The following is a 24,786-nucleotide window of genomic DNA, read 5'->3' on the forward strand; positions in this document are numbered from 1 at the left end:
AAATGCTTTTCCTTTATGAAGGAAACTCACTGAACATACTGTATGACCATAATGCACTGTTCAGACATTCTTGCAAAGTCCTGAACAGATCTCAGTCAATTTGCACAAATTACAACCCCTTTTAGCAAAATAGCCGTACATAATTCACCAGCCCTCCCTCCCGCAGGGGGCACTGTTATTAAATATTCAAACAGGGGACGGGAGTAAATGGAGAATGTGTGTTCGTGAGTGTCTGTGTGTGTGTAAATATGGCAGAATCAGATAGCAAACACCAGTTGAAGGAGGATATTTCCTTTAGCATAAACACAAACCAGCTTTCGCAAGCCATTTTTCTTAGATAGTGTAACATATTTCCAAGTGAAACAGGATCTGATTGGCAAATGGACCACTATCCATCAAACAAAAAGAAAGAAAAAGGAAAGAATACATAAAAAAAAAAAAACATTTTAATGTTGACTAAAAAAATAAATAATAATAATTTTTTTTTTTTTAAATCACCCATCTTACCTTTCTTGAGTGGAGCCAAGACTTTCGATCTCATTCGTCACCTTTGCTATCTCATCTTTGAGCCGCTATACAAAAAAAAAAGAGAAGGAAAACATGGTTGAGTTAAAGGAGAACTGAAGGTGGGGCTGCCCTCTGACGGTCCTCTAAAAGTCAGCCTGCCACAGGAAGTGATGGAGAGCCCTGCCTGAATCTAATAAAATGAACACACAGAGGATCATAAATATCTAATATGATTATCAAGAGTATGAAACATTCAATCATGGCACAGTATGACACCTGCATTAGATATCAAGATGAAGTAGCGTTTGTTAGGGGGAAGGGAACGGGGAGAGAGGTAAAAGATGACAAAGAGATCAAGAGGGTATATGAGCAAGAGTACGTTGATGTGTGTGTGTGTGTGTGTGTGTGTGTGTGTGTGTGTGTGTGTGTGTGTGTGTGTGTGTGTGTGTGTGTGTGTGTGTGTGTATCTATCCGTATATCTATCTATCCTAAATATAATCTTCCCACCAGTGTTTTAATTTATTTTGTTAAAATTTAAATGAATTTACCTATTTAAGCAAAAGTCTATAGTCTATAGAGTCTAAACTAAAGACATTTCTGTGTTCAGATACAGGTGACTAATGGGAGCAGTGTTTTGAATGCAGGTGAGCCGATGTATTATAGTATGCACTTTTTTGTCTTTATAAAGTGAATTATACTGTACTAGTATCCACATGCAAGACTGTAAGTGTGTGTACTGTAAGCATGTATAGTCAGTGTGTGTGTCATAACAACAGCAATCCATCTTCCTGAAGAAGCTCAGGCACAGATCAATAAGACTCATATTACCAATCCACCAAGGGTACGTGCACGCACACACACTTGCCCTTTCGATGCATTCTGCATTACCACTTCATCCCTCTCGAGCTATAGCACCTGGTAAGGTCAAGTAAGTATGCTTTTAACATCTGACCTTCCTTCACTATACATTTTCAGAGTGTGTGCATGACCTGAAATATCACCATAGGACTGCGGAGCAGCCTTAAATGCCTGACCCAGACAAGTGCTCTTGGTGCTCCATAAAGCAATGCGTTAAAGGGTTAGATCACGTAAAAATTTAAATTCTGTCATTGATTACTCACTCTCATGTCATTCTAAACCCGTAAGACTTTCATTCATCTTCGGAACACAAATGTTGATCTTTTTGATGAAATCTGAGAGCTTTCCGTCCCTCCATTGACAGCTACACAACTACCACTTTGATGCTTCAAAAAGTTCATAAAGACATTTTAAAACGAATCCATATGAATTGAGCGGTTTAGTCCAATTTTTCTAAAGAGACACGATCACTTTATATGATGAACAGATTTTCGGATTTCAGCTTTTATTTACATGTAAACATTCATCAACTCACGCATCAGTTGTGGTAAACGGAAGCTCAAGCATGTTCGCTTGACATGCGAGAACCAATGAGATTCATTCTCATGTTACGCAGCACGTTTGAGCTTCAGCAAGAACCAATGAGGTTTGTTCTCGTGTTACGCAGCACGTTTGAGCTTCAGCAAGAACCAATGAGGTTTGTTCTCGCGCGTCAAGCAAGTACGGTTGAGCTTCTGTCTATGTTCAATTGTGGAAAAATTCATTCTGTTCATCATATAAAACAATCGTGTCTCTTTAGAAAATTTGCACTAAACCGCTTATATGGATTAGTTTTACGATCTCTTTATGAACTTTTTGAAGCGTCAAAGTGGTAGTTGCATAGAATGTAAATGGAGGGACAGAAACCTCTGAGATTTCATTAAAAATATCTTAATTTGTGTTCCGAAGATGAACGAAAGTCTTATGGGTTTGAAACGACATGAGAGTGAGTAACTGCTGAATGTTTTTTTTTTTTTGGGCAAACTAACCCTTTTAATAAATCACTGAGTTATAGAGAAGACAATTCAAGACGAATTAAGAATCTGGAGAACAAGAAATCATGCTATTTATCTGGTCCACCACAAATCTGTGAAGGGGTGCAAAATAAGACAAGTTTAAGTCATGTAAAAAGCCTAAAAATGTCTCCAGAAAGAGATGGAAAGTCACAACAAATAGTCCAGTGAAATTGACTAAAAGTTTCTCTGAACTCCAACTCAGAGCAGTGAAGATGTCAGTGGGCAGTCTGGGCACAAAGATGGATTAAAGTGGTCATGATAATGATGTTCTATCTGAATGTTGCTAGGCAACAGCTGCCATATAAATGTAAAATGTAAACAAATGCCACAAGTTGTCAGCCCACACTTTTCCATTCGTTTTATCCTTATGCAGTGCATTTAATGTCTTCCTCTGTCTCTTGGCAACAGCCTGAATTTTCCAGCTGGACCGAGAGTGAACCAGGATTGTCCTGCATGACTCTATGGAGACAGAGAGGTTGAGCGTGGCATTTCAGTCACTTTAATCGGGCACTTCATCTCCATTAGACAAATATTACATGAGCAATTTACTTATTGTCCCACTGGTATCAGGGAGGACACCTGGGACCATTTGGTTAATCACTACATTTTATTTAGTATATTAAATTTATACCTATTTATACCCATTATCATTTCCAATTTTTAATAGACACAAAGTTATACACATCTCCCACCACTTGTGGTTTCATATACTAAATATTTTGGCCAATGCCTCCATGCTTCTAATAAGAGTGTAATACTCTTAGCTCCGTTTAACATTAAATTTTTTCCAGATTTTCTCCCCTAAAAAAACGAAATAATAATAATCAGCAGATTCTGCTGGGCCTATAAAGTGAAATTAAGCCAAACTGTATTAGGAAAAATAATATGAATAACAACAACAACAACAACAACAACAACAACAACAAACTGCATCAGGAAAAGTAATAATACAAATATAAATGGTTTGAAAAAACAACAACAACATAAGGTCCCTATGGCATTAATTGAGTCAAATTGTATTAGAAAAAAAAAAAAAATCTGTTTTAAAAAACATAAGATCACTATGGAGTTAACTGAGTCAAACCGTATTAAAATACGGTTTCTATATAATAGAAAGTGTGTTGGTAACCAGGCAGTTGACGGTAGCCATTGACTTCCATAGTAGAAAAAAAAAATACTATGGCAGTCAATGGCTACAGTGAATTGTTTGGTTACCATCATTCTTCAAAATATCTTCTTTTGTGTTCAACAGAAGAAAGGAACTCATACAGATTTGGAACAACTTGAGGAAATGATGACAAGAATTACATTTTTAGGTGAACTATCCCTTTAACTGAGTCAAACTGTATAAGGAAAAAATATATATAAAATGTGTTTAAAAAACAACAACATCACTGTCTTGTTGAGTCAAACTGTATTAGTAAGAATGTATAAAATGTGTTTAAAAAAACAAAAATCAAAAGATCACTTTGGCTTTAAAGGTGCACTGTAATCTTGACAGCTAACTTGGTACTAAAAAAAAAAAAAATGGAGAACGTTTTTTCTCCGCCCCCTCGGGGATGCTTGACTGGATGCTCACGCGGGTAGCCATTTTGAGGACACACAAATGAAAAGAGCGCAATTGACAAAGGAAAGCGACAAGCCTTACAGTACAAATTGATCAGCTAATGTATACGTATACGTATCTTAGTTTTTTTTGCGATCTCTGACCCAGTTCGTTTGCTGGATTCCATCGCTGTGTTTTCCTGGCAAACCAGGGTGTCGCAATACTATTGTTCAATAAACTGGCAGTGGGCGGAGTCACAGAGACCAAACCAAAAGGAGACATTTCACATTTCAATGACTGGCTGTAGTATTATTTTTCAGAGAAACAAGTATTTGAACCAAGCATGTTTCCTACAACTCTGCAAGCATACAGTATTATGGTATTTTTATGCTTTAATACAGTAAATTAAAATACACAGCTTTTAACAGAGCCAAACTGTATTAGGAAAACATATATAAAATGTGTTGTTTTTTTGTTGTTGTTGATGTTTTAACACCTCAAATAAATGAAAATGACATGAACAGAAAAGAACAAACCACTACTATTTCTAACCACTGCTTTTAACCTTATTTCCCAACAGCCAATTTTCCAAATTCAAGAGCGGCAATTGCTATCACACACACAGCATCGATCAGCTCCGGCTAACCCTAATTGGACTGACATAGACGACAGTATCATCAATAACCGCACAAGGCCTTTGGTGCCGAACACGAAAGACAGAGCCAGATTGGATCTGCTGAATGTCTGAACACATCTGGTTCAGTGAGCGCGAACAAAAACCATTTAGTTCAGACAGCCTAACATCGATTTTCAAACTCACTGGTTATTGTAGTGAAAATCAGAAGCACTCTGGGAAATAACAGATGTTTACTTATACATGAAAGCTAAAGTTCTGTCTAGTCTCTTTCACTTGACAGGACTAATAATACTGCAGAGCTGACCTGATTCAGATCAGACCATAACTTAGTATGTGAGAGAAAGGGTATATACTAATTACTGAACAAAAAAAAAAACGGACTGTGCTCAACAGCATATTCGGTATCTATTCGGATACCATATGCTTTGGTATCAAAAACCATGAAATTTCATTTTGGAATTGAGTCTGACCCATCGTGAATGCTGTACTGCCCGAAGGAAGACTTGTGTGTTCCAGGTCAGAGGGAGTGTCTGCTGGCGGGCAGCATCACATGGCTCCTTCCTTAAGAGTGTAAGGGTCTAGAGGTGGTCTGCTATATTGAGCTGATTCAATCAGTTCCCTCTGATCATGACCTATCACAACCTCCATTCATGTGAAGGTCTTATAACGCTCCAGTTAACTCATCTTCTACTGTCTGTCTCCTCCACACAGGACAAATCCTCTGCTACATGTTCATCATGACACTCCCAGGAATCTTACTCAGCCAGACACATTTTTCAACAATGACATAAAAAATTAATAAAGCTGAGCTTTTACTGACTCTGTTATGGCACCTCAAATGCTCAGCAGAGAGTGAAACTTATTGTTTTGTATAAATATACACACATGCATGTATACATGTAAGATTTTTTTTTATTTATAAAATTTTATAATATAAATGATATACAGGTCCTTCTCAAAAAATTAGCATATTGTGATAAAGTTCATTATTTTCCATAATGTAATGATAAAAATTAAACTTTCATATATTTTAGATTCATTGCACACCAACTGAAATATTTCAGGTCTTTTATTGTTTTAATACTGATGATTTTGGCATACAGCTCATGAAAACCCAAAATTCCTGTCTCAAAAAATTAGCATATCATGAAAAGGGTCTCTAAACGAGCTATTAACCTAATCATCTGAATCAACTAATTAACTCCAAACACCTGCAAAAGATTCCTGAGGCTTTTAAAAACTCCCAGCCTGTTTCATTACTCAAAACCGCAATCATGGGTAAGACTGCCGACCTGACTGCTGTCCAGAAGGCCATCATTGACACCCTCAAGCAAGAGGGTAAGACAGAAAGAAATTTCTGAACAAATAGGCTGTTCCCAGAGTGCTGTATCAAGGCACCTCAGTGGGAAGTCTGTGGGAAGGAAAAAGTGTGGCAAAAAACGCTGCACAACGAGAAGAGGTGACCGGACTAGAGCTGGGTTTCGATTCAAATTTCAAGAATCGATTCGATTCCGATTCTCAAGATCTTGAATCGATTATCATTATTCGATTCGTATCGATCCGATCTGATTTTCGAGATTTAGAAATGAGTTTTTTTTTTGTTTTTTCCAGCTGTTACCTGAATTACAGGACTGTAGTTATGCAACATATTGATACTATTAGGCTATTATATACATTTAACTGCTTGTTTTGAACTTCATGCATGTGTATTGAATGTTAAACAAGTTCATAATGATAACAAACAAGACTGTTTATCGTGGTGATGTGTAGCCTACAGAGGCTTCGCACAGACAGTGAATGAGAGAGATCGGCAGAGCGCGTGCGATTACCTGCGTCTGTCTTTGAAGTCATATGTATTCGTGAAAAAGGTTGCCGTGTCAAAGGAAAGCGAAATATTTGTCGTATCATCCTTTTAACGTTCACGTCACGGGTATTTACTATAAATGCGCATCAGCAGCAGCGCTGGTCAGCATTCCACAGCGCGAGGAAGCCGCGGGGAAATAAAATCAGCGAGTCACGCATTGAATCAATGCCATATTGGTCTCTAATAAGTGAAGCATCAGCTTCAGCGTTGCCCATGCGACGCATTGCTGCTCAGCTGAGCCTTGAAAAGTGGAACTTGTAAGTAGTGATCGACCGATATATCGGCCGGCCGATATATCGGGCCGATATTTGCGGTTTTTACGTGTATCGGAATCGGCCGATACGCGGCTGCTGCGTTCGCCGATAGTTTTTTCCCGGCATTATTTATAGACAGGCGTCCACAGGCAGCTCTGTGCTGCTGGAGACGCTGCAGTTCACATGCAGACCCTGCACTGTCCCTCCCCCACTAGCAAAGTGCAACCTGCGCTTCAAGATAACGGTAACTTTTAAACTTTCAAAGCATCTTTTAACTGTTTGACTGCTGAAATATTGTCAAACACTTTGAAAATGGAAACACGTTGCTCTATAACTGTTATGTGGTTGCAACTATATAGCTAAGCAAGTTTGTGGGTCCAAATGGAAAACGCGAATGCCTCGTCTATAAAACTGCTTGCTTGCCATTGTATTTAGGGAGCTGAAAATAGCTAAGGTGTAGGCTATCCGTTCAGTATGCATTAGGGCTGTCAATGAATATTCTAAATACGAATATATATTCGAATAGTTAAAAAAAAACTGAATTTTGAAGGTGAAAATTAATATTCGAATGTGGAAAAACACGCCCGCGGTAGCAGACTAACGTTACCACAGCACAGCTCGCTCGGAGCGCTCAGTGTCGGTTCTATGTACTGTGAAACTTCAATTAATGTATTTGTTTCAATCACTGAATGAAGCCTGCTATATTTGGGACCTTAAATTCGCAACCTTAAATTGCTTGCACAAAACTCTTGATCAGCACTCAACATTTGTTTGTTGTTGTTCATTTAAACCGGTATGCGCGGAGAGCGTGAGGGTGAGTGCGAGAGAGAGAGAGAGAGTGCGCCTGCGAGTCCGGGCGAGCCAGAGTGAGCTCTGCAGTCTTGGCCATTAGTTGATTTACTCGGTTTTTTTTTGTACTAATACGTTGTCAGTCAAATATGTTTAAACTCAAATAAGCTACTTAATACTAGTAGTTATGTCTCTTTGTATTAATTTGTCCTGTTATTGACGTAATGCGCGTCATTGACCAAATGCACGACGATATGTTCAAATATGTTTTTTTAGAGGGAATATGCAAACGCCATTTGAGCAATTTTGACAGCCCTAGTATGCGTACGGTAGCTGTTACGAACACGAATTAGAATTAGACGGACTTACAAACTCAAAGTTAAAAATAATTAACACCTTGTTTCATTACATCTCTTTTAATGAATCAGCTTTTTTGAACGTGTTCGTTGAATGAACGAATGACTCACTCAAAGCCTGTTGTTGTAACAGTGTGCGCGCTGAGTGAAAGCCTTTCAATGCGCATACAGGGATCTCCAGTCGCGGCAAGTTAAAGTTCACGGGGAAAATGTAAGCCTATTATTAAATCGATCCTCTGAGTTACGGATCGATCTTTAGAAATTAATATGAAAATCGATTCAGAATTGGTGAATCGATTTTTTCAACACAGCCCTAGACCGGACCCTGAGGAAGATTGTGGAGAAGGACCGATTCCAGACCTTGGGGGACCTGCGGAAGCAGTGGACTGAGTCTGGAGTAGAAACATCCAGAGCCACCGTGCACAGGCATGTGCTGGAAATGGGCTACAGGTGCCGCATTCCCCAGGTCAAGCCACTTTTGAACCAGAAACAGCGGCAGAAGCGCCTGACCTGGCCTACAGAGAAGCAGCACTGGACTGTTGCTCAGTTTTGCATGTCATTCGGAAATCAAGGTGCCAGAGTCTGGAGGAAGACTGGGGAGAAGGAAATGCCAAAATGCCTGAAGTCCAGTGTCAAGTACCTACAGTCAGTGATGGTCTGGGGTGCCATGTCAGCTGCTGGTGTTGGTGCACTGTGTTTTATCAAGGGCAAGGTCAATGCAGCTAGCTATCAGGAGATTTTGGAGCACTTCATGCTTCCATCTGCTGAAAAGCTTTATGGAGATGAAGATTTCATTTTTCAGCACGACCTGGCACCTGCTCACAGTGCCAAAACCACTGGTAAATGGTTTACTGACCATGGTATTACTGTGCTCAATTGGCCTGCCAACTCTCCTGACCTGAACCCCATAGAGAATCTGTGGGATATTGTGAAGAGAAAGTTGAGAGACGCAAGACCCAACACTCTGGATGAGCTTAAGGCCGCTATCGAAGCATCCTGGGCCTCCATAACACCTCAGCAGTGCCACAGGCTGATTGTCTCCATGCCACGCCGCATTGAAGCAGTCATTTCTGCAAAAGGATTCCCGACCAAGTATTGACTATTGAGTGCATAACTGAACATAATTATTTGAAGGTTGACTTTTTTTTTTGTATTAAAAACACTTATTTTATTGGTCGGATGAAATATGCTAGTTTTTAAGACAGGAATTTTGGGTTTTCATGAGCTGTATGCCAAAATCATCAGTATTAAAGGAGTCATAATGTGCAATTTTCACTTTTCCATGAGAATCAATGTATGTTATGATTGACTAACGATTATACATTTGCCGGGATGCCGATATTCAAAAGTGAAGCGTTTGTTTACCCCAGGGTTCTTAAACTAGCCAACGTGCACGCGCACTCAAATACGAGATTTCAATTTCTCCCCCGACATGACGTCAAGACGAGGCCGGATATACCATATATGGACACCGCAGAGGAGGCCTGCCCTGCCCCTCTCCCCATCATATTCAGTCAAGAAAGATGCAAGAACGTAGTGCACACGTGAGTTGCTCTGTGGTTGACTGTCATAATCCACATTCTAATGTTTTTTCTTTACCCAAAACTGACCAAACTACAAGGGACAAGAGGATGAAATTTATTTTTAATGACGCTGTTCCAACAACCATCTCAACTTGCTCAACGTTAGGTGTCTGCGCTAAACATTTCACAAAAGAATCTTTTACAAATTTGGGGCAATATCAGGCGAAGTTGGCATCGAAGCTACGTTTGGAAAAAGGTGCCATTCCAACAATCAGGGACTTGCCTGAATTTGAAACGGTAAGACTGTGTTTTTATTACTATATTTTGTGTAACAAACAGCAGCTAACTACTAATGCGGTTAATGTATGTGATAAGGATAGATACATTTAAAAAACAGTCAAGAAATTAATAAACAAAGAAAAACATAACGTTACATGTCTGCAGATGAAAATGATTAAATATCTAAAAAACCACAACGTCAAAAAAGGCAAAAACAACACATTATAGCAAACGTTAATCTCTATAACCACTGTAAGCTGAAAATAAAGTAGACTACATCTCCGTTAATGTAATCTACATTAAATTAAAGCTAAACTTATGTGGGAGAAAATAGCAAAAAAACGTTTTAGCTCGTTACTGATGTTAATGTATGTCTCAGTCAAAAAAATTGTCTTTACCATTCAGAGACATGTTGATGTAGACGTCCTTCAATTGACTGTTGTTCCTCTTCCGTTTCCAGCTCTGGTTCAGAGTCTGGCTCAAACATATACGGTTGAATCCCGTAGGTCGCGGCCAGGTCGGGTTCATTAACAACTTGCGCCATGATCTCTTTTTGGAATGATATGCTGAAGTTACCTGCGGTGTCAAGCCCCCTCCTTCCTACCACCAATCAACGCGCCCCTCATTTGCATTATTAAAATGACCGTCCACGACAGCCAAAACCTCGCATCAGATCTCGCGAGACAATAATGCATTCAGAAATAAGGGTCAAACGAGCTCTGTGTTTATTTTTTTCCAATTTTTCTTTTTTAGAAGGGCATGAAATGACTATAATAGAGCGTGGGTATCAAAGTTAATACTACATTATGACTCCTTTAAAACAATAAAAGACTTGAAATATTTCAGTTGGTGTGCAATGAATCTAAAATATATGAAAGTTTAAGTTTTATCATTACATTATGGAAAATAATGAACTTTATCACAATATGCTAATTTTTTGAGAAGGACCTGTATAAAAATATATACAGTATACACATGCAAATATTTCTTAAATATATACATGCATGTGTGTGTGTGTGTGTGTGTGTGTATTTACATATACAAAATAATTATACACAGTACACACACATATATTATGTAAACACAAACTTTTATTTTGGATGCGATTAATCGTTGCACAGCCCTACTTTAAAGTATAATAATAATAATAATAATAAAAAGGTTTTGAACAGTACTTTTCGCAAATATTTTGACAAACTACTGTTCAATAGTTTGGGGTCATTAAGATTTCTTTTTGATTACATTGATCAAAAGTGAGAATAAAGACATTTATAATGTTACAAAAGATTTCTGTTTCCAATAAATGCTGTTCTTTTGAACTTTCTATCCATCAAATAATCAGGAAAAAATATATAAGCAGCACAACCGTTTTCAACACTGATAATAATAAGAAATGTTTCTTTAACACCAAATCTGCATTTTAGAATAATTTCTGAAGGATCATGTGACACTGACGACAAGTAATGATGCTGAAAATTCAGCTTTGCATCACAGGAATAAATTACATTTTAAATATATATTACAATAGAGAACATTTATTTTAAATTGTAATAATATTTCAAAATATAAGTGTTTTACTGTATTTTTTATGTAAAAAAAATGCAGCCTTGGTTATCTTCTTTTTTTTTTTTTAAGACCCAAAACTTTTGAACGGTAGAGTATAATGATGTAGTAGGCTAAGCAAAAATAAAGATGGTGCCAGAATCAAGAATGCCATCATATTTGGCAATAAAACAAAGTAACAAATTTCTAAGTAAAAAAAACAAAAACAAAAATTACAAACAAAATAAAATCCTAATTTTAGAAAATAAACACGTACTCCTAATTTTAGAAAATAAATACGTACGTCTAATTTGAGAAGAGTAAAGGTATGACTATTCTAAAAGAGAGAGATTGTTCCTCTCCTGATGGCAGTCGTGCTGTTCAAGGGCAATCAGGAAATAGCAGGAGAATGGAATGGAACTGGCAGTTAGTGGCAAAGATGAATGCCAAAGATATGCCAACAAACTTCATTTGAAGGTTTACATGATTGATTAAGTCATTTAAGAGACGAAGGGGACAGTGTTTGGCAGGAGGGGCATCAATGGTTGACATTCCAATTGCGTAATAGAATCAGCATAATTGAATTCGCTGGACTTGGCTTGCACCATCTGCTCCAAAGCATACCGCCCCTTCACGAGCCAGCTGTTACAGTCTATATCCCAGGGTGGGACATCCCATCAATCCTGTACACTAAAACTACAGCCAGGGTCATGGAAGCCCTTCCCCTGATCCAATTCCTATTCTCTACAGATCCACCTCATTCCAGCTGCCTTGCCCAGGGCCAAGAGAGAGGGGCATAAGGTTGATTTGGTAGTATTAATTAGTATAATTAATGAGACATCAGGCAGTTCAAAGAGCAAACTCGCTGAAAACTACAGTGGATTCAAATGACTTTTGAAGCAGAAAAAGTAGCCGCTTCAGAGAAATGATCTGGAAGTTATTACCTGTATGTCCTCTAGCAGCTCCTGTTTACGTCTCCTAATGTTCTCCAGCTCCTGCTTCTCCTCTGGCGTCAGGTCGTCCGGTACTTTGTTAGGAAACAAACAAAAGCAAACAATGAGCATTCAGATGTACAAAAGTGGAAAAACAAAACATGCAAATGGTCAAGCTGCGGTGAACATTTTTGTACATTTCTAAAAGGTTACATGGGCTAACAAAATATTTTCAGAGAAACAGAACTGATGTAAAAAGAAGGGATGTGCAACACATGAAAAAAGAGCTTGTGGAGATTGTGAGCAGGAGGAAAAGTAGCAAATTGCCTTTGAGACACAAACCAACTCGGCAATCAATAGCTAGAAAAACACAGCGGCGTTGTTTATATGGGCCTCTGATCGAGAACATCAGGAAGTTCTCAGAGTAGGCTTGGGCGGTAATACGGTAATATCGTATACCGCGGGATCTAAAAATGGCAACGGTATCAGTTTCAATATCGTCATACCGTCATAAAAAAAAATCCAATGCACTTATATAGGAGAAAAGGATTAAATATTAAATATAATTTATTTAATGGCTAAAAATGCTTATGTGTGGTTGTCATCACGTGACAGTGTGGAGGAGAAAGAGTGGGGGAGAGAGGGGGAAAGATGGCAGGTTGCGCACCGAGTGACCTGGTCTCGAAGAAGAACACGACTTCTGCAGTTTGGCAGGGATGGGCATTTCAAGCAAAAATAATATTTGAAGATCGCCTGGTATTTGATTATTATTCGAAAATCGCACCCCTCCACCATATGCACGCACACATGCATGTAGGCTACACAGCTATACAGCGGAGCGGTGTGACACTTATTAAATAGGTTATAAGTAAAATAAATAAAAAAAAACTCATTTCTTTTCATATTTATGTTTAATAATATAATGTTGTTATTTTTTTTTTATTTCATCTATGTTGATTATATGAAAAGGAAACTGCATGAGATGAATAAGATAGGATCATAAGATGCCCAATATCGGAAAACATTTGGAATGGGTCAGACATGATTTTTGACCACTTATTACGTTTTGTTTTGTAGAAAGCCTTTCTTTAAAGTGAATTTCGTTTCGCATAAATTGTATCTTCATTTTAATCAATGTTTCATCAACGAATTGCCTGGATTAATAAATAAGAAGGATATATATTAGACAATATAAGCCGGCGCGTGAACTGGAGCGCGTCTCCTAAAAAGAACGAAACTCAGCGTATAAGATAGATGCCTTAAATATCTGAGAAGTGTATATATATAATAAGCTTGAAATGTCTACTTTTAAACAAAACAATTAAAAACTAAAAGAAATGGCCTGCTCTCTGTAGGCTAATTCATATGAAGTGTGCATTTCTATCTATGCGCGTTCACTACTGCGAAGATGCGAGTCTGCATCGTAAACTTTATCTGTGCAGCCACTGACATAGAACGTTTTTTATTAATAAACAATTCAAATGTTTCATGCATAATTACTTTTGCCGGTTCTTTGTGCCAAGCTTTATGCGTGCTTTGAGATGCAGAATAGGCAATATATTACGAAAACGCTCATTATGGTTTAGCATTCTCTCCTATATATATTTAAGTAATTTAATCAATATAAATATGTGATTAGACTAATGGCTTAAATCAACTACTACTAGTCAACTAGAAAAAAAAAACTTTAGTCGTGCACGGGCAGCCCTACTTCACATGTTTTCTAACCAGCATGTCACTGCGGGCGTTCTGAGCGCGCGCCGCTGAGTGGACTGAGCGAGCGGCGCGTGATCTTCAGAAATGCGCTCTCTGCTCTGGAGGAAATATTACCACTCCGCTCACATGCTCTGGTGTGAGACAATGTGCATCTTCTCCTGTTGTCTGAGAGTTGATTGACAGCTTTTAGATGCATTATTGGCATCGCCACCCTCTGGTTGAACGTGTCACCACCGCATCAGAACGGAAAACATGGGGATTTTTTATAGACAATAATCCCACAACCTATTCCATATTCTATAATAAAATCAAATAATTGAATATTCGAAAATTGTGACTCATCCCTGCACAAACCAACAGTTTGGTGATGCCGTCTGAGCCTTATGTCATAATTTTTAATTAGTCACGCGGTAATACCGTATACCGCGGTAAAATAGGGAGGAGGTTTGACGGTATCAAAATTTGGATACCGCCCAAGCCTATCTCAGAGCAAAACAAAAAGTTGTTCATTTCATTAAATGCTTTTCCCTTAAACTAAAAGCTATTTTGAAGAATTTATAGAGGCCAGCCAGGACAAGTCACACCAACTAGCTAGCCATTTCAGTCTATATTTGCCAAATGGTTTAGGGGAAAAACAAAAACACCAAGAACTAATATCTTTAGTTTCATTTTCACATATTATATATTATAAAATGTATTATTTAAATATTTTCTTTCTATTATCAAAGAAATTCAGTGTACAAAGTACTAAAGTCCAATTCAGACCAAAAGAAACATGTCAGTAAAAGATTGCAATATATTACAGGTTTTTTTTTTTATGCAATACTTTCATAACATGACCCAGATATTGATATTGCCAGGACTCTGCTGATTCCCAACCTTGGCAAACCAGCCAAAGACCATCAGAAAAAAGCCATTCTGCTCAGCAGTTCTGATGCGCTCTAGAGAGGTCTGATGTTGAAATTTGCAGAACACAAATAATTCATATGAACCTTGCATCCATAAACCTAAAGATTTCTCTGAAGCAATTGAGTTTAAGTGCTTTGTTCAAGAGCACTAAAGTCAGTCAGTTCAATACCGGGCTGAGGGCCAACATCCCCCTGATTCTGCTTGGTTGAATCTGCTGATGCCAGTCAGAGAAAGACTCTGCTTTATCGGTGTGCATTATATTAAGATATTAATACAGCATACATGAACTTAGGGGTAAAGTTAAATTGAAGTACTTCTCAAAAGTTACTCTTTTTTTAATACTTGGAAAAATAACCTGAAGGAAATTCTGTAAAAAAAAAAAAAAAAAAAGCTAGTAGTTTTTAATTAAAAAAATAAATAAAATACAATAGTAAAAATATGTTAAATTGTTAACTATATGCCATCAAAAAATATATAGTTAAAATTTACATTAGTTTTCATTTTTTTTAAAGTATTAAACTATATTACATTTTTAATTTAAAAGGTATTGAGGTATTTTTTAAATTATGCATAATTCATTATTATCATTATCAGTGTTGAACTTTTAAAAGTAATGCATTACAACATTGTGTTACTCCCTAAAAAGTAACTAATTGCATTACTTAGTTACTTTTTATCGAAAGTAATGAGTTAAGTTACTTCTTTTGCGTTACTTTTTCTCATCTGGGCTGGGCTTGCTAGTTAGCTTTTTAATAACAATAAAAAGTTAATATTTTTGGTCACACCAAAAGTGAAATGAATAAGCTTCAGGCTGAAGCTTATTCATGTTTTTATCATCTACGCTCGTGTTATGGAAATCATTATGAACAGCAGCTATGCTAATTATTTTCCCTTTTTGCTTTTCTGTTGTTATCTCGGGATGCGAGTCCCGAGGAAAATGGCGTTCGTCAGCTCCAGTTTGTATCCAGCCTCTCACGGAGACTTCAGATGCCCCAATCACAAAGCCTGTGAAGAGACGACTCAACGCCGGCGATATGGACCCTCTATGGTGGACGGCACTGATCCTCAACAACTCGTCTCCATACCGGCGTGATTACTTCGACTTCCAAAAAGATGGAAATGGATAAATACTCTCAAATGTTCCGATCCAATCTGACTTGTAATGCTGCCCGAATCATACACTGTTCCTTCGTTGGCCAGAGGAGAACTGGCCCCCCGACTGAGTCTGGTTTCTCCCAAGGTTTTTTTCTCCATTCTGTCACCTGATGGAGTTTTGGTTCCTTGCCACTGTTGCCTTGGCTTTTGGCTTGCTTAGTTGGGGACATTTAATATTCAATAATATTATTGATCTGCCTTACTTAAGGTGGACGTTGACGCAATTTTCTTTTAGAAACAAACTTTGTTGTATTATTTTCATGTTATCACTGTGAAGCTGCTTTGATACAATCTGTATTGTAAAAAGCGCTATATAAATAAAGGTGACTTGACTTGACGGAAATGCAGATCCACACCTGTACAGTAGAGGACGCTTCTCAAACAAACCTTTCAGCTGCGACTACAGAAGAATGGGGGGGGGGGGGGGGGGGGGGGAATTAAAAAATACAAATGTGATGTTTTTCTAAACTAATTTTTGCTAATTAGTATGGTTGAATTGGATCATCAAAGGTCAGCAACAAAGACATTAAATAGAGTGATATGAAATACAGTACATAAAGTATACTAGTGTAATTTAACAATTAATTATTGCAGGTTTGTGTAACATTCTGAGTTTGTGTTTTTCAGTTTTTATTCATTTTGAGAAATACTGAATCTGTTTTTGTGCAAGTGAGCTAGAAAAAAGTAAAGATAGAAAAAGTAGCAGGAAAATAAAGTAACTCAGATATTTTTTTGGAAATTTAAAAGTAGTGCTTTACTTTACTAGTTACTTGAAAAAAGTAATCCAATTACATATCTCACGTTACCTGTAATCCGTTACCCCCAACACTGATTATTAATATCATGATTATTATTATAGCTACATAATTTTTAGAATATACAGAGAATAAGTCCCTGCATGACAAATTTCTGTTATCAGTAACGTGCGAAACATGATTGGCAGTGGAGATGAATGGCCTCATGTCATTTTTAGACAGAGGTCTAAAAACAACATGGGGCATTTGAGGCCACCATAAAAACAACACCACAAAATTCCTTTGGTATTGAAAAACCTATATACAACAAAAGTATGTTAAGAAAGGCATTTAAAGTCAACCCTGACCTTACCTAGCTAGCCATATGATCAGCTGACCTCCCAATAAAAATAAAGACACTCAGTCATATGATATGACGACCCTCACCTTTAATGTGACCTCATTAAATCCCTTCCTGGTGGCCCGTATGGTAGCCTGACCCTGCAGGGGACCTACAGAGACCTTACTAGCGGCCCGTGGAGATCTCGGAGGACTAATTGATTCCTTGTTCCATTTACACGTCACATAAAAGTGAGGTTGTCATGGTTATATCATGCTGCCATAGCAACAGTTCCCAAACCATCAGGCCCTGACATTACAGCACCATTAGCTGATGAGAATCACCATTGTGATAAAGACACCTCCTCCTCCAAACCTACAGCCTGCCCACCGATCGCCCTCACTGATCACATGGATAGCCATGTTTCTGAAGGACTTTTTGTTGCCATAGTAATGCACTGCATGCATTTCCTTGCTGAACTCCAGCTGGGATGTTTGACAGGCAGTCTGTGAGCAGAAATCCCATCCAGAAAGCAGCCCATCCCCCACATTTTGTAGAAATTGGTATTGCAACCTCTAGAAGAAATCCATTAGTCTCGCCTGAGGTGAGGCTGGAGTTTACACACAATACATGTGTTCCTGGAGTCGATATCACATAGGTGGAAAAGTTCACTCAGGAAGAGAGGAGAGGTAGGAGTCTGTGGGCAGCTGTATTAGTGGACATTTATTTCAGAGGAACTCAGATAAGACGTCACACACATTAATCACATGGACTGCGTGGAGTTTCAACACTCAGCCAAAGTTCTGCATAAGCTAAATTTGCATTACAAGCATTTTTCCCCGAATATATGAGCATCACTTGTTTGGATATGGATTTACATCTATGGAAAAAGTAGCCGAGAGGACAAGGATAACAGTCTTAAAGAGACAGGACAGCCAAAAAAAAAAAAAAAATTCTCACCTTTATGTAATTACAAAACTATATGACTTCTGTCGAAAGACATGATGGTGAGGAAATAATAACTACACTTAAATTTAGGGATGAACTATTTCTGGATGGGCGGATGGATCGTTCAAAAGTTTGGGGTCATTAAGACTTTTCAATGTTTTTGAAAGAAATCTCATGCTCACCAAGACTGCATTTATTTGATCAAATACAGCCATTACTCTTCAGCATCACATGATCCTTCAGAAATCATTCTAATATGCTGATTTGCTGCTCGAGAAAAAAATCGGATTATTATCAATGTTGAAAACAGTTACTGCTTAATATTTTGTGGAAACAGTTTTCAGGATTTTTTAATAAATAGAAAGATCAAAAGAAACACATTTATTTTATATATAAATTGTAAACATTATTAAAGTCTTTACTGTCACTTTTGATCAATTTAATCCATCCTTGCTGAATAAAAGTATACATTTAGTTAAAAAAAAAAACTATTAAAAAAAACACTCACTGACTCCAAACTTTTGAATGGCATATTACATGACACATATATTAGGGTCGGGTGACCATATTTTGATTACCAAAAACCAGGACACTCGGCCCGGCAAACAGATACTCAAATGATGATCGAAGTTTACTTAAAGATGCCTTATTAATTTCAATAGCCTACATTTAAAGTAGGCTATGCCTTCTCTGTATGGATAGAAAATTTTTATATTACAAGACACAAATTCAGATAGGCTTCTCAGAGGTTACTCAACATGTTTTATTATGACAGGTTTCAAAAATAATTAATGAAATAATGTCTCTTCTGTATTAGAAAAATAAATATATAAATAATAAATAACTAAAAGAAATACCTCCAAATTGAACAAAAATAGCTCAGACAAACTTACAAAAACGAACTAACAAAATATATTTATATCTTTAGTTTTCTTCCTCTTTATCCTGTTTTTTCCCCTCATCCTCCTTGTTCATCTATATTTTGCTGTAGAGCTGATCTTTCTCAGCAGTTTTTTGAAAACCAGAACATTTTCATCACTTTATAAAAAACAGCCAGGACAGGACGTGGAAACAGGACATGTCCTGGGAAAACAGGACTGTTGGTCACCCTAACATATATCATATACCACAGACAGTCCCGACTCCCAAAATCAACTCGCATCTGAATAGGAAAAGGTTAACTGTGACTTTCTAGCTGGAACTGCACATGCTGAATCATGAATCAAGAAAGAATGTCTTGAATGACTTGGTTTTTAGGGCATCTAAACTGAGCAGACAACACAAGACCAAAGCTAATTTTTTTCTAAATCATAGCTGCTTAAATTGTGTAGCTCGGGGGCCACTTATTAAAATGAGGGGTGAACGAGGCCCATTCAATAAAATGACCAAGTTAAATTAATCATTTGGCTTTGTAATGTGCGGTAACCAATGACAACGACCTGCAAACCTTTTAGACCTGCTTTATATTTTCAATCATCTTACTGTTTAAAGGCTAGTCAGTCTTTTCCAGAACAAAGTGTTAATATTATTTACACACAAATTCATTTGTAACTTCTCAACACAAACCATTGCTGCTAAATAGAACGTTAACAGTTGGAGGTTTGACAACCTGTTACTTTCTACCAATGGCTATTTTGATATTTTGATCCTTTGCTTCACGATTATTTAAAAGAAATACAACAATTATTTATGAAATCTTTTCTGAATAATTCAGATAACTCTACCAATTACTGTATATGTAAACTAAACATGTTTACGCCCTGTCTGCACTGAAGCAATGTGACATGCTGCGTGACAAAGCTGGAGCAGCCCAATTATAATAAACAAATCTGTTGTTTATACTGCATTATAATCGACAGTTGCTTGCAGCATAGACAGCATTATTAACAGGATCTTTCAGGTTTGTCGCAACAGTACTCTCAAATAAAATGTGGTCAGCGGGCTACCGATAAACACAGATCATCTTTTCTTCCCTATTGTGCCGTATATCCGACTGAAAAATCTTCTCGAACAAGAAAAACGGTCATCAGAGATGTCACAGATTACGTTGCAATAGATTACAGGGGCACATAAAATAAAAAGAAATGTCACTTTTGATTTGATTTTATTTTTATGATATTCATGTGTGCTGAGAGAACAAGTGAGATGGAGCTAATTAAAGATTTAGCGGCATGATCCCCCCAGATGCATACATTTAGGCACACATAAATGTGTGTTGGCAGTGTGTGTACACAACCACCCTACAGTGATAAATCCACTCACTCCTTTTTTTTTAAATCCCCATAAATCATAAGCAGTGTCTCCCAACGACCTGTTTTCAGAATGCGGCTTTAGTGACGTCACTAAAGCCACAGGCCCCGCCCACGAGTGTTGACAGACATTGGCGTTTTAACTTAGACCCGCCCTGATCGAGTTCACAGCGAGTTGTACACATTTCACCATTGCTGCACTGATAAGAATGTCTCCCAAGCGTTGAAGGTGTTGTGGCTGGATGTATTCATTCACATAGCTCTCTCTATTTACTCCTGAAATCTGAGCCACCCGCTGAAGACGAGGTGGGTTCATTTTGTCTTTGAAGAATGCTCCCTCAACTCTACCGAATTACTTACGCACTTCTTATACTGTGTTTACTCTGCTTTTACAGTGATTTTCTGGAGTAAAATTGACGCTTCATCTTTTGTGTGACATACAATAAACTTTATTAAACTCATCAGTATATTTTAGGGCTGCACGATTTGGGGAAAATGTCAAATTGCGATTATTGAGATCAATATTGCGATATGCGATATAATAAACAAATGGTTTCATGAGTCAACTTGCTTGGTTCTAAAGCAAAATGCACACACAGATTAGTGATAATTCTGAAATGTGTATTTCTCAACTCAAACTAGCAACAACAACTAAATGATTGATAACACTTATAATGATCAATAAGGCATTGATGTCTGGATAAAAAATAATTTAATTTAAATTTAAGTGAACTTCAAACAATCCTCACATAAAGCCATAATAAATGTCATATTTACCTGTGCTCTTCCTGTCTAACAGGACATATACAAAAATTGAATAAAGCTACACAAGTTCTTTGGTCAAGAGCAGTGAGTGTTTTTCTCTGTTTCCTTTGTTCTTTGATTAACTTTACTGACAGAAAGCATTATTGGATGCTGGCCCTTTAAGAGTTGCTGACAGAGACGCGGATCTCACATGCGCCTTATTCTCTCACAACTCTTTACGACCATCATAAGACTGCTCTTATGTTATGAAGACACTAGACAAATGATATTTTGGCATAATTGTGTGTGTTATTGTTCGTTCACTTCAAGCGGAAAGAGAACTGTATTCTGGCGCGCGGTCTGTGCATGCGCATGATACTGGCGCGCGTCCATCTTTCAGTCAGGACATTCACAGGCAGCGCGCGCTCTTTTGACGTGTCTCGCTGAATGGTTTAAAGCATTCGCATGAATAAGAGCGGGATCAAGTAACACTAGCCAAAGGATGACAAAAAATAACAGATGCTGCGTTAACAGCCCTAATTTGTTTATTTCATATAAAATCGCATTATTTTGCGTCATTTAATCGCATAGGCTTGACATCGCGATTTCGATTGCGATACGATTAATCGTGCAGCACTAGTATATTTTGTGTCATCATTCGGACATGGTCCTACAGCAGGCTTGTATTAATAGTGGCTACAATCAATGACACATAGGTTATAACCGTAATTAAACTAAACTATACCTGTTCCAACCCCATACCGCATATATTCTCTGACTCTGTAGGCATTATTGTCCGAGTCGAAATGATCACCGTTACTGTGAGTATCTGTTTTGATATTATCTACATCTTTCCGTGAGTTGAGATTGTTCACTGAGTGCGAGCTGGTTAGGCTCCGCCCCCTGTGCCGTGAACCAGCAGCTCATTAGCATTTAAAGGAGACACACTAAAACGGTGCGTTTTTCTCAGCCTCAAAAAGTGACGATTTAAACATGCTGTAAAAAATTATCTGTGGGTGGGGTATTTTGAGCTAAACCTTCACATCAGGGTTGCCAACTCTCACGCATCTGGCGTGACACTCACGCTTTCAGCATTAATCTCACGCTCTCACGCACACGCAAGAAATGTCACGCCAAAATCCATTTTTCTCCCCTCTCAATCCGTTAATTTTCTGTTGACGACTAGACCACAGCGTATTAATGACAGGAGAGGTGTTTAAGGCCCGCAGCTGTAACATCTGCCTACAACGTCGTTCTCACGGCAGTATTCTCTGATCGTTGATTCGCTGAAAACCTTGCACCTGAAACGTCAGTTGCGCGTGAAAAGTTCAGAGAGAGTTCAGAGCATAGGTTCGGAGTCGGAGCCCACTGATGCACGTTTGAAAGTTTGGATGACAATCAAGGTAAGCAGATAATAAAATTGTGTGCCTTGTCACTAGTGTCGTAGCCTTATCAGTCTGTGTGCCGAGAGTACAGACTTCAACTATAGTTGCAAACGTTGTCTGACGTGCGTTATGTGGGCTAGCTAATTGCTCAATAAAAATAGGCTCATGGTACAAATTACGTTTTGGCAAATCGGGCGAGTGGCATTTTAAAAATCCCCAAATTATCAAAGGTTGTCCAGATTGTGTTGAGCCTGCCACACTCACATGCGGATGCTGAGCGAACCTTTTCAGTTATTGGCCTAAACAAGACTGACACCACAGACTGTCACTTGATGGCACCCTGTGATGGGAAGTTCGGATCATTTTACTGACTCGCTCGATCTCGTTCATTAAAATGAACGAATCTTTTTTCGAGTCATTTCGTTCATTTAAAAGGTTTTAAAAGTTATACTTTTAACAGCCAAATTCCCCGAACACATCCACCTACGCAGTCTTTATCATATTCTGAATTAAGAAATCATTATAATGCAGTCAAAAATAATTTACAGGGAACACATAAATAATTACTTTACCTTCTGAGTCTTTCGTTCATTTGTCACGTGACAGACGCAATGAACGGATTGTTCATGAACGGATCGAACCCTGCTTCAGATACAAACCTCTCGTGATTATTTAATCACCTCTATCTTTATTTTTTAATAGTACTGCAATCATTAAATTAAATGTACATTTTGAAAAAAATGTTTCCATTCTATTTTTTTTTTTTTGTTGTTGTTGCATAAATCAGGGTTTATACTAAGTAAACAAGGACTGACATTTTTAAAATTAGGGTTAGGGTTACCAAACAATTTCTCCGCACGCGCACTGAAATTTTACAGTCTCACTCCAGCCAAAGTCCCAAAGTTGGCAACCCTGCTTCACATACACACTCTGGGGACATCAGAGACTTATTTTACATCTTGAGAAAAGGGCCATAATAGGTCCCCTTTAAGATGAATCATCAAAATGTTTAGTCCATTTACCCAGAACAGAAAGACTACAAATTTTAAACATATCTCAGCTAAAAACATGTCGACCTTTAGGAGCATAAGCATAAATGGCTTCAAAGCTAACAGACATAAACTTAAGTCACAAAAATCACAATTGTCAAAATGATTATAACGCACGTCAAACAGAGCAAAAGCATTCGATGAATGCAAATTAAGAGAGTGAATAAAAGCAGGCCGTAGCTAGGAAACATCACACCAGTTGCCAGTAGCTGGTTGGACACAAACATGTTTATTTATTCAATATTGCAGCTTCTTGCCTGGCTTGAGTTATCCAAATTCATAAGCTGAAGCTGGATGTCAATGGTTCTATGTTGGGCCATGGCAAGAAGGCAGTCACACGGTTTATCCAAGCTGGAGTGCCCTCAACCACGTGCAAGTTACCATTCATTTCCAAGTCAAATGTTGGTCCGAACTCACAGGCAAGTGCCACTATAGCAGAGACACATGTCTGCCTTTGACATCGATATGAGCATATAAATCTTTAGAGAGAAGGCACTCTAAATTGATGTCAAAGGGTCTGCCAGCCACGTGGCTGGAAGGTGGAGTTTTCTGGGACATGGGGTGTCTCTTGTGGGCAACATTACTGTACAGGATTAATTCATAATGGTTTCTCTTCCATTAAGATCATTTAAATCTTGGTTGAAGCCTTATGGTTGTGTATAGCAACGTATAAAGGGGTTACATTATGAGGTCTAGGGCTGTAACGATTCCTTGATTAAATGCGAGGGCCCAATTTTAAAAATCGACAATATAGTGTATATCAGAATCAGATGAAATGAAAGAAAGTACTTAAAAGTATATATGTCCAAATACTTAGTGTTAAAAGAATCACTATATGGATTCTTAGTGGAATCGCTGTATCATCACAGCCTTTAAGTGCCAGATATATTTCTAAAACGAGATATCAAACTAGGACGAGCTCTCCTGGGTAATGTGATCCAGCTCTGACTCAATGTCACCAGCGGTGGCACTTCTTGGCACTCTCACAGCGGTGGATCACCCTGCAGTTCTCTCACAGCGCAACCATGTGACTGTCTGAGCGCAGAAGTTCTGGCAGGCCGTAATCACGTGAACTGTTGCTTGTGAGCACGTTGTCACTGAATGACCATTCTGCAGAGTAAATGCTTGGTTTTTACTCTTTATGAAAAAACAGAAGACAGTCTATAAATGCCCATTTCCACACTTGAAGTAGTAACAGCAGAAAAACATACCGCAAACAAAATGGTGTTATAGTTGCTATGGTGTTCTGAATGGCTTTTTGAACACAATCTCTATGATGTTCTAGTCCCTAGATATGGCCCAGGTCCCTCCAAAGCAACTCTATGGGATGTTATTTGCCAATTCTATCATTATGCTGACATCAAGAGAACCACAGAGATTTTAAAAGACATTTTTAATACTTCAAGAACTTTTCC

The 24,786-nt window shown here is 38.0% G+C and overlaps 1 protein-coding gene across 3 annotated transcripts in view; it reads right to left on the reverse strand.

Annotated features, from left to right (window-relative positions):
- The window catches only part of cyth1b (cytohesin 1b), a 78,432-nt gene that overhangs the window by 13,754 nt on the left and 39,892 nt on the right, over positions 1-24,786 (reverse strand). For all 3 annotated transcript variants that reach the window (XM_056271422.1, XM_056271420.1, XM_056271421.1), the window contains exons 2-3: positions 12,155-12,237; positions 508-572 (exon numbers count right to left, since the gene is read on the reverse strand). In XM_056271422.1, the coding sequence (XP_056127397.1) occupies positions 508-572; positions 12,155-12,237 (148 nt within the window). The remainder of the gene's footprint in view (positions 1-507; positions 573-12,154; positions 12,238-24,786) is intronic.

This window comes from Rhinichthys klamathensis, unplaced genomic scaffold (assembly GCF_029890125.1).
Source record: "Rhinichthys klamathensis goyatoka isolate OS25496 unplaced genomic scaffold, OSU_Roscu_1.1 h1tg000319l_1, whole genome shotgun sequence".
NCBI classification, from domain to species: Eukaryota; Metazoa; Chordata; class Actinopteri; order Cypriniformes; family Leuciscidae; genus Rhinichthys; species Rhinichthys klamathensis.